The sequence below is a fragment of the Colletes gigas genome, unplaced genomic scaffold (genome assembly GCF_013123115.1).
Source record: "Colletes gigas isolate AHSC1104 unplaced genomic scaffold, ASM1312311v1 Colletes_gigas_Sc00018, whole genome shotgun sequence".
Classification (NCBI taxonomy): domain Eukaryota; kingdom Metazoa; phylum Arthropoda; class Insecta; order Hymenoptera; family Colletidae; genus Colletes; species Colletes gigas.
In genome coordinates this window covers 4317182-4333031 of record NW_025106647.1, presented here as the reverse complement: position 1 = coordinate 4333031, position 15850 = coordinate 4317182, and the positions used below count along the sequence as shown (strand labels likewise).

The 15850-nt window shown below is 33.2% G+C and overlaps 1 protein-coding gene across 1 annotated transcript; it reads right to left on the bottom strand.

Moving 5' to 3' along the window:
* Positions 1-91: 91 nt before the first annotated feature.
* On the bottom strand, positions 92-14333 carry LOC122400484 (aromatic-L-amino-acid decarboxylase). The gene is made up of 11 exons (XM_043401985.1): positions 14198-14333; positions 9921-10010; positions 9444-9564; positions 9086-9199; positions 8642-8761; positions 8097-8226; positions 6495-6643; positions 3565-3676; positions 3284-3492; positions 2863-3063; positions 92-2774 (listed from the first exon to the last, which is right to left on the bottom strand). The coding sequence occupies exons 2-11, from the start codon at positions 9998-10000 to the stop codon at positions 2568-2570; spliced, it is 1443 nt and encodes a 480-aa protein (XP_043257920.1). The 5' UTR covers positions 10001-10010; positions 14198-14333; the 3' UTR covers positions 92-2567.
* Positions 14334-15850: the final 1517 nt, after the last annotated feature.

The window sequence follows — 15850 nt, the reverse complement described above, 5'->3', positions numbered from 1 at the left end:
TACACGATTAAGTTGTTGACTCATATTTTCGATAATATTATGTTTTTAATAAAATACTGAATTTTCAGAAAATTGAACAATGTGGTTGTAATAATATTATTTTACAATCAGTCCATTTCGTATCTAAAATTGTCAATTTACAATTTAACAATACTCTGTAACTGATCATATAAAATTGTTTGATCAAATACAAATAATTGTTAATAATTGTAAACTATAATTTTCCACAAAACGAGTTAGACCAGTATTAGAATTTTGAATATTAGAATCGATATTTACAAGAGTTCCGAGTTTCGATAATGAAATAAATAAAATAATTCTTTCCTTAACGATTCAATAACTATGATATTGTACCTCAAGTACGATCATGGCAAATAAATTTAATATTCGGGAACGAAGATGGCTTGCGTAGGTGAGGAAGATACATTGCATAGATTAAACTTACAACTAATAATTATACAGGGTGGGCCAGAGTGTGCTCCTATGTGAAATAAATAAGAAAAAAATTTGATGTAACATTTTTTTCATCCAATTTGAAAAAATCAATTTCGAAGTTCAACTACGGTAGCGTTTCTGGCCCACCCTTTATAACTTATTTACAACATAAACGTGCTAGGTGTGTAATTTGAATATTAGTATATACGAGTGTTAGATCGATTAAATCAATAAGAATTCGCTTTTGCATTTTTCAATATTTTATACATATCATACCAGATAATTAAGGAGCAATGTATTATAAATGAGCGTAATACTGTCAGTGATTATGCTACTCATGATGTTTAAACATCATTTGATTTGGTTAACACTAGTAAACGATGAATAAATAAATTTTATATAAACAACGAAGAAAAAAGAAGATAGATATGTCAACAGTGATTTTAAGTTCATAGTATCAGCAATTAAGTATTTTCAATTTTTTTTATAACTAACATTCAATTTTTCAGAATGTGTCAACAAAATTGGGTAATCTACTCTGACTTCAGTTTAATCTATGAATCAGCAAATATTTTATACAATATTCTATATACATAGGTATATCATAAACATATATACAACTCAGTTTGAAATCTAATCTATAAGTCTACTAATATTTTATACAATATTGTCTTCCATATACATGTTGGGACATTATCTATGCTACGAACGTAGCACAGAATATTTTTGTGCATAATTTATCTGCATAGAACACTCACTTCATTGAATATCTTCCTTTAAAATATTTCGTGAATATTTAACGAAAACTGTATTACCAAAGAATTTCATAGATACAAAATGCAAAAATGGAAAATGTAACAAACTATTACAAAGTAGATAAATGCAATTAGCGTGTTAGTCGTTCTAGGATAACAATGATCATAATCTAATCAAGAATGTGTGATTAAGATTGAAGATTGTTTCATTAAGAATGAATATTCACTTTAATATTCAGATTTCAGTACATATTCTAAGTATCATGATACTTTTCTCTATCGAGGAACTTAGAATAGTTCTATTTAACAAATTAAAAAAAAAGTTTCATGAATTTTTTTCGTAATTACATGGAATTTTCATTGTGATGAAACAGGCTACGTCTGGAGCGCGTTATTCCAAACACGATCGAATTCAACGCTAGCCTTCGATATCTACATTATAACTACACAGATTCAACATGAATATAATATTACACGTAATTTTGTGTTTATTTTACTCGCACTTTATTAAGTAAATGCAAAAATTCTGTCGGATATCTATTAGCAATATACATTGGATAGAATAATTTGCAAATGAGAAGAACGAAATTAAAATAACATTTATCGAAGTCATCAGTGAGGTTTCAATGTTCACTATTGGCTGAATTTCTGCAGATACCCAGCATTTCCATAAGTTGCACGAATGCCAACTATTATGCAACAATTCGTGCTAGTCGTGCCACTTAACATGGTCGCAGAAAGTGACCTAACGAGTATAGGCTCTATGTACGTTTAGCTATGCGTTGGAAAAGTGTCACGCGGCAACAAGTAATACTGCGACTATATGAGCTACGAACTCGCCAGGGTAAAACAGCACTCGAAGAACGATCTTTGGCATTTTGTATTCACCGGATCTGTCTAATGTGTTTTCGAAAATATTATTTTCAAAGAATTTACTACGATTCGTTAAATTTTAGACTATTATGGCCCGGTTCCAATTGTAACGTTGAACAACTCTTTAAATAAAATATTATAAATAGTAATGAGACGCGGGAGTCAGATAATTAAAACATCCTAACAATCTCGACTTCTCCTTGTCAGCTATTTTTAGATCAGAGTGGAAGGATTATGCTTCCTACGAAAGCAAATTGTCATTTAAATTTAGAATTTCTTCAATCTTCTATAAAAGATTTATACTTGAGCGAAGAAATATTGTTACGAAAGAAATCGAATCCACTGTATTTAACGATAAAGAAGAAATACGTAAGACAGATCCCTATATCTCAATCATCCATTCCTCCAAGACTAATCAAACTCGAACCAACTACATAGGAGCTACGACTGATTGCAGGTTGCAGGAGACAAGGATCTGCAACCACGAGCTATCTGAGCCCGCCATCACTTAGAAACCGATTGCTCTTCGAGGACCTCGGTGGCTCTCAGTTTAATCTCCTTCCAGGAACTTAGAATATCCTTGCTTTCGCTGAATCGCGAACAAATCGCGAAACGTAGGAAATACATGTCATTTATCTTGGATGGCACCAAATGAATGTTTCCAGCTGCATTAATCCTTTTGTATAGCGTTTCGTTTATGTCATTCGAGCCCTGTGTGCAGTTAGCAGATGTCAGACACTTTGAAAACAATTTTTGTCTAGTCGGATTTATCACAAACAATAATTTAAAAATTATGTACCTTTATTCTGAAACAAACGAGTCCTAGTATCACTTCAGCAACAACTTCGAAAAGAGGATCTGAGAGGACCATAGCTTCAAATTCGTGAGCTTGGGCAACGTGATTTCTGATGTACCGTTGAAGATTTTCCACGCCATAAATTCGTAAGACGAACCAGAGTTTCAGCGCTCTGAATCTGCGGCCCAGTGGAATTTGCCAATGCTGAAAAATAATGTATATCGAAGTATAAATGAAAATTTTTTAAATCTCAAATATATGGAAATTGTAAATAATTAGTGATCGCTAGTGGTTTACGATAAGCTGATGTTTAAATAAATCAATTTAAAAAAAAAGGTGAGCTCGTTGTTGGACAATTTTTTATTTACATTTTCATCTATCTTTAACCTTTTACGTTTCATAGTTATAGTTTCTTCAAAATTACCCTGTAGTCCGGAGCTGATCCTTGCATGTCATGCTTCAAGTATAGTGGATCGACGTTAAACGCGTTGATGACATAAGTTGGATCTTTCAGCCACATTGTCGAACAGTCGAAAGTAACCAGCATCCACTTATGTGGGTTGAAGTTGAACGAATCTGCCAATTCGATACCCTTCATTAAGTATCGAAATTCGGGGCAAATGAAAGCGGAACCTGTAGAGGAATTATTAGAAAATTGATCGATGTGAATTTATAAGAGATTAGTATGGTTATTTATCAACCCACCAGCGTAAGCTGCGTCGACGTGCAACCAGACATTTTCACGATTTGCAACTACACCCATTTCATCGAGACGATCGAAAGCGCACGAACAAGTCGTTCCTAAAGTTGCAACAGCCTATAAAACGGTGAAAATGTTTATTTTATACTCGTTATGCAAAATATTTTTTTAGATAGATTTTAACACAAACTAGTGTATACTTCTGTTTATAAATTCAATACTTTTTAATGTTTATGAAACCTTGGGAAGTGTCTATTTGAAATCAATCCATCGCCCTAACACGTTTCCTGATTCGTGAAACGAAAAAGAAGATTTTTATACGTGCACGTATGGATTCAAGTTATTTGAAGTATTTCAAGACGAAGGTAAATAGTAAAATTTTTAAATAAATATTCTTAATTACCGAGTGACTCACAGTTTTCAGGATTACAAAATCTTAAATTTAAACATAATAAAAGTAACGAGCGATAAATACGAGAAATTACATAAATAAACATAAAACTGCCTTGTTGCTCTGACATTATTGTTACGTTTAAATTTAAAGCTTTGTAACCCTGAAAAGCATAACGTGTGAGCAAAAAGAAGCAACATATGTTGTCAATTAATATGAGTTTGAGTCTTTGTTCATTTTACACATAATAATTCACATTCCTGAAGAGTTAAACAATCAGTAGCAATATTACTGAACATAAAGTATTATTATAGTCGTATTTTTCGTTCAACTAATTATTTAATACAGCGTATCTAACGATAGGTTTGTTTAATATACACTTACAAGGAACCATCGCGAACGGTCCGGCTTCAATTTTGATGAAACTTTGTACACTTATAAAGCAGCCAAAAATAATCGACACGTATTTTTTTTTAGCTGCGGTAACTCGAGTTTAAGGGGTGAAACCACCCCTTGAAGTTTTGGCTCGAAACGGCTATCTCGAAAACGGAAAGACATACAAAAAAATTGTTAATGGGCGAGGTTGATGGTTTCTTATGTACAATAACATGGTGTTAAAAAATTTAAAAAAATACAATTTGTTTATAACAAAAAAAATTTATTAACTTAATTTTTCATTTTATTGAAATTTTCATAATGACAAAAAATGACGAGCATTTTATTCCAAATCCATTGGTATGCGATTTTTTAAAATTGCCTCCTACAGTTTTGCAGATTTCGATGATTTATCCATTATGGTAGTAGCCGTTCTAACTTTGATTTTAATGAAGCACTGTAGGCTTGCACTACTTCTAGAGGACAAAATCGGGAAAAATACAAGAATACCAATTTGTTGATGGAGGCTTCGTTAAGAAATTATTAACGTTTAAAGTTCCGCCCGTACTGAATTTTTTTCTCCGAAATGCCCAAGATTTTGGGGGAATGTGTAATGACCAAAAATGATTGTAATCGACTCCTGCAATCGAAAATAATTTTTTCAGAATGGTTTGAAATTTTTTAATTTTGTTGAAAAATTTCACACATTCTCGAATTTTTTTCTCAAAAGTGCGTAGGATTTCGGGGGTATATATATTGACCAAAAATGATTGAAATTGACTCCCGCGACTGAAAATAATTTTTTTAGAACGATTTGAAATTTTTTTTTCGCTGAAAAATTTAGGCACCTACGCCCTGTCGATTTTTCTTAAAAATTCGTTTTTCATTTTTAATAATTTTGTTTGACGCCCTACAAAAAGTTGTCTAATACTTTTTTGTAGGTACCTATGAGCTCTACTTCAGAAAAAAGTTTCATTGAAATATATTCACTATTGTACGAATTATGGCTGTTTGAAGATTGGACCATTTTTATGGGGTTTTTCTCATTTTGCGGGGTCAAGGATCAACGTTTTGCATATTTTTGCGATTTCTACGTATTCTTGATTAAAATACGCGTCGTTTGCATTTTTGAAAATTAAAATCCTTCAATCCGTTCAGAAGTTATGACATTTTAAAGATCCGCATGAAATTTTCGGACAACATTGCTGGCCATAAATTACATTTTCGATTAGGAATTTTTTTCTCGAAAGTGCGTAGGATTTCGTGGGTATATGTATTGACCAAAAATGATTGTAATTGACCCCCGCAACCGAAAATAATTTTTTCCTGGAAATTTGGAATTTTTTAGTTTAATTTTTTAATAACTTTTTAACGAAGGCTCAATCAACAAATTGATATTCTTGATTTTCGTCTTATTTTGGCCTCTAGAATCTCCCATTAAAATTTTTCCCAAGGGTGGCCGAACTTTTCCAAATCCATTGGTATGTAATATTTTAAAATTGCCTCTTACAGTTTTGCAGATTTTGATGATTTACATCTTGCGCGCACATCCATTATAGTAGTAGCCGTTCTAACTTTGATTTAGTGCAAGCCTACAGTGCTTCATTAAAATCAAAGTTAGAACGGCTACTACCATAATGGATATGCGCGCAAGATGTAAATCATCAAAATCTGCAAAACTGTAAGAGGCAATTTTAAAAAATCGCATACCAATGGATTTGGAATAAAATGCTCGTCATTTTTTGTCATTATGAAAATTTCAATAAAATGAAAAATTAAGTTAATAAATTTTTTTTTGTTATAAACAAATTGTATTTTTTAAAATTTTTTAACACCATGTTATTGTACATAAGAAACCATCAACCTCGCCCATTAACAATTTTTTTGTATGTCTTTCTGTTTTCGAGATAGCCGTTTCGAGCCAAAACTTCAAGGGGTGGTTTCACCCCTTAAACTCGAGTTACCGTAGCTAAAAAAAAATACGTGTCGATTATTTTTGGCTGCTTTATAAGTGTACAAAGTTTCATCAAAATCGAAGCCGGACCGTTCGCGATGGTTCTTTGTTAGACGTAAATGATATTGAGATGACACCAAACTTTTTAAAATATAACATTAAATTTTCCCTCATTCTATCGTAATGGAAAATATTTCAATTAAATTTGGCCTTACGTAAAATGGAATTAGTCCTTGTTCTTTGTCTTTGCGAATGGCTTCCGCGAGGACGTCGCCGCGTAGTTTGTATTTTGAGTCCGCCTCGAGCAACCGGAACTTAACACCCCCAAGAAGTCCTGCTCGTTCTACGGAACTATGAGCTTGAGCTGAACAATAGCGAAACAGAATGTATTTACCCTCTGATTTACACCTACAAGTTTATTTTATTGTCACACTTTGGTAACATTCTGTTTAATACTAAATTACAAATTAAAAATGAAAACAAAACACATTTCATCAAACGTCCCAGAATTTCCTCTATTGCAATAAGAATAACGAAAGAACCACACTGTTTTAAATATTAATCCGTTGCTATATATTTCGCGAGATAAATTGTAAAATCTTCAAGGCGTTTCATTAGTCCAGTTTCATTCTTCCAATCTCTAAAGAACAATAGGCAGTCGCAATCCGTCTTGAGAGAGATAATTATCAATGCAGATTTTCGATAAAGGAGAATCTCGATCTCATGGGACAACAGAGTTCTTCTTTCTTTTCTTGCTGAGGCAACGGATGGTAAATTATGTACATAGGGTGTTCTGTAAAACATACTACTCGCGACTCAGGTAATTTTGTATAAAAAAGTGAATTGAAAATGTGTGATAAAATTTTTCTATATAACCCTTAGCTTTTAGGATAATCAAATTCGAAAATTTCTCGAGCATACGTGCAATTAAACGGGCTTTCACGCCTGTATGTCCTGATAAGCGGTGATTCTACATCAAATCGAAAATATAGAATATAATTTTTCCATTCAAGGGTTTGTTTTTAAGGGAAACAATTTTGAAAAGTTTTATTTTATTGTGTGGTATATTTTGCTGGACACTTCGTGTGTCAAGAGGAAATTGTGAGATCCTTTTGTGCGGCGGTAACTTTCTGCGATTCGACGTGGCTGGCAGACAGAAGTGGCAAGAGAAGCCTGGACTCGCCGAGGGGGTGGTCGCGGGGGTGTTTCAGGATGGTCGGGTTGGAATAACTCGAGTGGTTATTACGCGTTGCTATGGTGACAAAGTGCTGGCTGATGAAGTGCTGCAACCCCATACTCGCCCTGTCAATCCACCCCCGGCTCGCGCACCTTTGTCAAATGTTAAAGAGCGCCGGCCAACGTCATCGTTAATCTTGTTTACGATGAATCAGGGTCGGCCACGCGCTCAAATTTCTATTCTCTTAACCGTTAATCCTTTTGCCATTGTTATTTTTCCTCTTTTTTCATTTTCTTTTCACATTTTCATTCTTCACCCAATAATACATTGAAAGTAATTTATTTCTACGTACACGATATACATCTACCATTAATGTCATTTACTCAGAGTCGATTTCTTTATCCACGATTTTTTTTAAAATGGTTCTTTTTAGAACGATTTATTGATGACCAGGAAAGTTTAAAAATTGGTCACGTTCACGAGTAAGGGAGAAATTGGAAGCTTCATCTAGCTCTTACAATTTTATCAAACGTTCATAAAATGTTTTTAAATACATTTGACGCATTAAAATGATTTTTGTAATTGTTTTTGTGGTTGGATGACACATTTTTTAAAATTATGCGTGAAGAAAATTACTTACCGGAACTGTAAGCGACCAGTTTTTCAACGATCTGATAATCAGTCCAATCAGGATGCTGTTCCTTGACCTGCCTTATTTTCCTAGCCTTAGCGCCGAGAAGTGCCACTAAAGTGGCTTCACTAGCAGTGCCCTATAAAACGAAATCACCCGTCGACTGTGGATTACGATCATTTAATTGCCACTTAATTTCCTGGCAGCTTGTTAAATGTTTGTAACTACAAAAACACAGTTATTTTTAAATTAGAATATCTCTCGAAGTGTCTGAAGTGATGTGAAAATATAAGGAGAACCGACCAGATTACACTAATTCATTTCAAAATTAACACAAGTGAAAGGGATATACGTGTGACTACATAATTTATTAATTCTTTGCACTCCACTGGCTATGTCGACATAATATGTACCGTAACTAGATACAACGCTTTATTTGATGGTAACGCAAATTGACTTAACAAAATATTTTAATTACAATTTTCCGATTTGGCGCTGGAAAATTGACCCAACGTTACTAGTTGCTTTAAAAAAAAATTGTTATAAAATATTACCTGAATCACGCCGCCACCTTTCCCACCGCTGCAGGCTAGAAATTCCTTGGGCAGATCTAACATTTTTCCTAGCCAGTCCAACATTATTACTTCTAGCTCGGTGCATGCAGGACTCGCAATCTGGCACAAAAAAATTAAATAATTGGACGATAATAACGTACATGAATAATTACAACTATTTCTTTGAGGGATATTTATTTTCAATCAGGCTGATATAATATAATTAATAATGCGGGGTCATTCCTTAAAAATTAACTGCTGGATTTGAACTACGAGAACGTTAAAAATAATAAAAAAACTTAATAAGGGGTGCAAAAATAGTTGAAAAAATATCAGAAATCTATGTATAATCAAAAAATTACATATTATTATGGACAAGAGTGTCAATGTGGATATTATAAATAAGTATTGGGAACGAATGATTAATATTATCTTGGTTCTTACCCAAGTGAATCCGATGCAAGCAATGGCGCCGCTGAGCATGTCAGCAACAATTCCTGGATAAGATTGGGCTGTGGGGAAGTATGCGTGAAATTTTGGACTATGCCAGTGGGTGACCTACGAGCAAATTTATTATTCGTGTAATCTTTTTTCCTAGAAGAAAACACTATGAAGTTACAAATAGGTTTTGATTTAATAATATCAGTCGTCGTTAGAAATGCGTATCTTAAAAACCAATTATCACAAAACGGTTCAAATTCATCACCATGATTTATTGACGTTTTCAATAAAAATACATAGAATTAGAGTTTTAGAAAGTTTTTAAATTTCGATTTAATCGTAAGCATAAGTTTATACTTACACCTGGCATTATTACTCTTTCTATGTCCGCCATGATATCTTTCCAACTTTCTGGCGTCTGTGGAGCCTCGGATGGCAAGAGAGGTTTCATATAACCTGGTTGCACGGTTGGCAACACTCTCCTAAAAATTGTATTTAGTTAGCCATTTTATTACTTAAAAGAATTTTTTTACTTTAAACAAGACTGAACTATACTTTTTTCTTCGTGGAAGCTTAATTCTTCATTTTTTTTTTCTTTCAAGTAATAATCACGAAAGAACGTTACCAAAATTTATTTCATTAATATTGTTCAGATTTTTAGAAACTTCTTTTTCATATTATAAAATTTCTATTAGATCGTGGATGACAGATTAGCACGAAACTTTTAGGGTCTTCTAATAAAAATTAATCGTTGGAAGCTTCGAACAAAGATACATGAAAAAATACGAAGGACGGTGAAACAGGATATGACAATAAAAAACAATAAAAAAAAATTCACCTGTCCCTGATATTCTCTAGATAATTAGTAATATATTCTGCCATTTCCTTGGCGAAGTCCTTGAAATTGTCGGGATCCATTTTGCGTTTCCTGCAACATTTCAGCATTCTGTTAATTAATATTCAAAACTTACGCTTGTGGAATAGGAATACATTATACGGTTGTGTATTAATGACTACGTATACTATAATCGATGATAATTACTTGCACTAAATTGTTTATACCAACAAAATACAATGAAATATAAAAAAAAGAAGAAAAAAGTTAAAATTTTCGAAACATACGAGTCAATACAAATCTGAAAAATACAAAATTTATGGTAGTAATTAATCGATAAAGTAATTTATGGAAAAGAATTAATGAATTTGTATTATTTGGAGGATTTCTACAATTGAAAAACTGTGTCGTTTCAAGTTGTTATGCTATTATGTACATAATATGCGATATTTGATTTCTAAAAAACGGCTAACAAAGCAAACTGTAAATTAGTAAAACGAACAGAAACCGTGAAGCGTGCACGAATTGTGCAATTAAGAATTATTCTGCGTTTCTCCGCTGAATAAAATCGGAACATTTGGAAGGCATTTCACGGAATATTAGAGAATGTACGTGGTTTCAATATGACGGGTGTCCAACACATTACTCTAGAATTGAGGGAGAAATATTGGATATGAATTTTACTCGACGTTAAATCGAATGACAGAGAACTGTGGAGTGGACGATTTCCGGTACTGGTTCCATTCAATTTTTATCTACCTTCAAATTATTCAAATAGACCCTGTTAAAAATATTTCATGCTATATTCGACTATAAACTATACAAAAGTTCACGCTTGGGAAAATAACAAAGTATTGGATTTATAATTTTGGGCAGGCCTGGATAAAAATATTTCAAATAAGAAGATACAATTTTAATTAATAATTTTCTTTATAATAATGGAATTATTATTTCCATTAAATGTATCTTTATGATATGAAATAAATCTTCAAATATTATTTCACGTAAACGAGTGTATTTCGTTAATTGTTCCCAATACTTTTCCAAATATTTTTATCCAGTTCAGCGTTTAGGTAACGTTGGCAACGTTCTACGCGTACGCTGCAATAATTGGCAAGAGCAACCTTCTCGATGTGGGTCTTGAGAATCGAGGCAGGAGGCAGTGACACGTGTCTCTTTGTTGAGAAGTGAGAAAGAGAGGGAGAGATTTGATCTATACATAATGATCTACAATTTCCATGGCAAGTGGAGACAAGTTGACTCGTGAAGGAATAGCGACCATGACTCATTTTTGTGATGCTGGTTTCGTTCGACTCCTTTCCCCCTGGCGATTTGTTCATAGCCTGTCTTCTGGAACTAGATCGTACAGCTGATTTGTCGCTAGATATTGGAAGGAAATAAAATAAGATTCCCTCTAATTCGGTTATACAGAGTGTTCGTTTAAAAACTTTACATCAAAATCTACAATCCATATTTTTATTAATAGAATTAATGAAATGGAAGCATTGTAGAGGGTTCTCTTAATCTCTAAATATAATAATTCGTATCTTATTTCGAACATTTTTCTATGTTAAGTGGAGTCTATAGTTTTTTGAAAATTTAAGTTTCCTATAAACGCATAAATATTCTCAATCTAATAATAAAAAACAGTTAAGGATAGAGTATGTTCCAAAATGTTCTCTTCTTCCGAATTTGATCAGACTTGGAAGTTCATATTACTCGGGGGAAGGAAGTGATCGAGGATTTATCATACTTGAACGTCAAAGAAACCCGCGGTTCCGTCGGGGATTCCCCTGATCGAGGCTCTGACGTCAGAGATGCACAAAACCAGAAATGCAAGATCACCTCTTGAGACACGTTAAGCATTTCAGGTCACTCAACTCTTCAAGAGGTGAATGTCTAATACTTTCACGAGTACGTGTACAATTTGCTATTGTTTACAAAAAAAATATCTGTGGGGAAACCCAGAACTGCGCTAATAAAAGGAATTATCTTTGCTGTTAGGAAATATTACGAGTAGAGTTGTAACTATTGCATTTTATGAGATAATAAACAATTCTCATTTAAAATATCTCATAATTGAGTATTAGTCTACGAACGCGTAACCTATTTTTCTGTTTCAATTATGCAAAACTAATTTTACTAACTTTTTACTCATTGTTCGAGGCCTTATCTCTCTCTAATTAAATTTCAGCAAAAACCAATTTTCATTTGTGACTTAAAATAATTATTTGGTTCAAACTTGGGCAAATTTTATTTGAAAATAAGAAATAGCTGTTTGAAATAATCGTTTCAGTCTTTTATTCTTCAAAATGTAATTTGAAATAACAGAAATAGTTTCAAATAACGTTGCGAGGAATAAAAGACAGATAGTTGTAACTATTGCATTTTATGAGATAATAAACAATTCTCATTTAAAATATCTCACAATTGAGTATTAGTCTACGAACGCGTAACCTATTTTTCTGTTTCAATTATGCAAAACTAATTTGACTAACTTTTTACTCATTGTTCGAGGCCTTATCTCTCTCTAATTAAATTTCAGCAAAAACCAATTTTCATTTGTGACTTAAAATAATTAGTTGGTTCAAACTTGGGCAAATTTTATTTGAAAATAAGAAATAGCTGTTTGAAATAATCGTTTCAGTCTTTTATTCTTCAAAATGTAATTTGAAATAACAGAAATAGTTTCAAATAACGTTGCGAGGAGTAAAAGACTGATTTGATTATTTCAAATAGTTATTTCTATTTCTATTATATTAAACAATTATTATTGTAATTATTTCATCCTATTATTTGAAATAGGAATATTCGACGAATTATTATTTTCTTCAGAATAAATTTTGGACTTTCTTCCAACAATTCGAAACGTTTTGTAATATCGTTGCAATATTTGGTCTAGATCGGCTATGACCGGTGACTGTTTCTTTAATTCGTGCTACGACCAAACAAGGTCGCAGTTATTGTGTTCTTATACAAAAATCAAGTTCTTTTCTCAAGTTACCCAACGAGAATTACTCAATTTTACCACCTTTCAATTTCTAATAATTACTCTGAATTTACTTCCTTTGTACGGTCTTTTAAAAGTTCAATAAAAAGCTCCAGGTCTCTTGAACTCGGCGTTATCAAATTCGCGAAATTGATAACTAAATCTCGCGCGATAAAGAGAAACTTTAAGCAATAATTGTACAGTACAATTACGACGCGCCAGAGACACTAACGCTGCATAAAGTGCAGTCTCTTTATTATGCAACTCCATTTATCTCGAGATTATTAATGCTTAAGCGTTAGAATTTTTCCGTTCGTATTACCTTGATAATATTTTTTGATTCTCCAAATTAGTCTCTATCGTTGCACTTACGTGCTTATTCTTGTCACTTATATTTATCTGCTTGTTTATTATTAAGCAAGCTAAAAGAGATATTATTTTGCTGGTAACTCTGGTACACCTTGTAACGGTTATTTGTGATGCAACACTAGTTGAATGTCGTAAACAGTTGTAGTAAAAGCAAAGTTGGGACAAATGCAACAGATAAAAATTTATCTCCGAGATTATATTTTTGTTATCATCGGACACTTAATTGCATAGTTCGATGTTCGAGTTTCATGCAATTATTACTATTTTATTATTTTACGCCGCTTGAAATGGAAATATTCTTTACATTGAATATACTGTACTCTGTTTATTATATTACTGATACACGGATTGGAATGCTTAGTAGTTTTCCAGCTATGAACATTAAGTAATACGCTTCAGATTAATTGATGCGTGGAATCTGAGGAAACAGAGTTTAGAATTGTTCTGAAATGAATTTGAGATTTTATAAAGAAACACGATCTCATGTAACATTAATTAGTGTAAATAACACTAAAAAATTTCACTCCAATCGCACAAACTAATAATTACTATAAAAGTATTAATTGTACTATATTGTGTAAATGTATATGAGTATGATTAAAAGATGCCATAAGTGTTGCAACGAGACGATCATCAAAAAGACTATAAGTCTATAAGAGCAAGTCATAACAAAGAGCGAAATACTTTGTTTTAATAACTAATAATCTAACCAAATTTTTGTATTTAATAATACTACATTGTTCTGATGCCATTCGAGAACAAAATTTCTCGATATATCACATTATAATACTATTTCCGTGATAGTTATCAAACTATTCAATAAGTGTTTCTTTGAATATAATGGTACGAAATTGTCCCCATAATTTCATTAATATCATCGACAATTAGTTTTTGCGTTTCATAATCTTCGTGCATCGCTTACCCCCGGGATTCAACGTTTCGGGTCGGAACGTCGCGGCTGGTTGACAGTTGTATCCACGTGGATCCGGTTGGCGGGATGCGTATCGTCGACAGAAATCCGCGAGAGCGTGTTCGAGCCACACACGATCCACGACGCGCGAGTGTCAGCGTAGTATTTGCCGTCCGGTGTACGCGTCGCTGTGTTTTATGTACCACCCCCACCACTTCATGTGATCCTCGGCACTTGTCGGCTCCTCCGAGCGGACCCTTTCGACCGATCGCGACTACGGCCTGCGCAGGTAGATCCGTTCGCCTCGTCCCTGAATCGAGGATTCGATTTATCTCGACTCGAAGTCGGTGATCGATAAACCCAGTCTGGGTGTTATTGAAATTCGAGATGGGCTCGGTGGATGCTTGGGTACACGATTAACGACTCTGTTGGTCGATCGTTGTTCCGTTAAGTGTCTTCTGCCCACGAGGGAATCTCGACGGCCCCGGATTCCCTTGGAGTTTCGGTGTACATATTCTGTTAACCTTATCAGCTCGTGGATCCCTAATTCTATTAGTCACTGTGCAACACAACTTTTCGGGGAATTAAACTTTGATAATAGTTCCGATCGCCGTTCCACCAAGTTTCTGGTTACAGGTGGCAGTTATGCATGAATTTCAGTACTGGCTTCTTATATACTTCCTTCGAGCATCGAATCGAATTAATTTTATTACAGATAAATCTATGCGTTATTTAGTAAATAAAACCTTAATTTAATTATAGCTATCTCGTTAAGCACGTTCTGTCGTTAGTAATCACGAGAGTGATCGTTCAACGGTGAATTCCCTGGGAAGGTTTGTTACTTTTGTTGGCTTGTCGAATACATATATAGTTTGTAAATAATGAAACATAATTGGTAATTTGATTGTTATTTCGTTAAGGATCTTCTTGTTATTAATTCTTCTCCTAACATAATAGAATTTATAATAAATTAAACTTTATTACTGAGACAGTCAAAATGGATAGCTAAATAATTACTAAACCATCGTTATACATGTTAATTTTTTGTTTAAAATGATAACAGAAACCTCGTTTGTATTAATGAATTAATGATTTGAGTGCAATAAGACTCCAAGCAATTCTTCAAAAAATAGGGTGCAAGTAATCTTATTTTTAAGCTTGTCGATAGAGTCAGGTTACGGGAAACATTGATACAAAATTTTATAGTCGTTAGAAACTCAAACGCTTTCTAGCATATTAAACCTCTTGACGTACCATTTAATTCCAAATAATTTTTCAAACGTATACTATTCAATTTTACTTAAGGAATAGCCACGAAAAAGAATAGATTCGTTTTAAAAATACCTAATCAACGTAACAATGTGTTGATTTTAATACATATGCCTTGATGATGAGTGAGTAGCTTCACGATTATGAAACTTGATATTAAGAACTTATAACGAGTCAGACTCGTCATTTTATGTCAAGGGGTTAAGTGTCATTCATCGAGAATCAATTCATATAAGACTCCAAGCAATTGTTCAGAAAATGGGGTGCAAATAATTTTATTTTTAAGCCTATCGACAGGGCCTGGTTACGTGAAACATTGATACAAAATTTTATAGTCGTTAGAAACTCACACATTTTGTAGCATATTTAAGTGTCATTCATCGAGAATCAATTCAT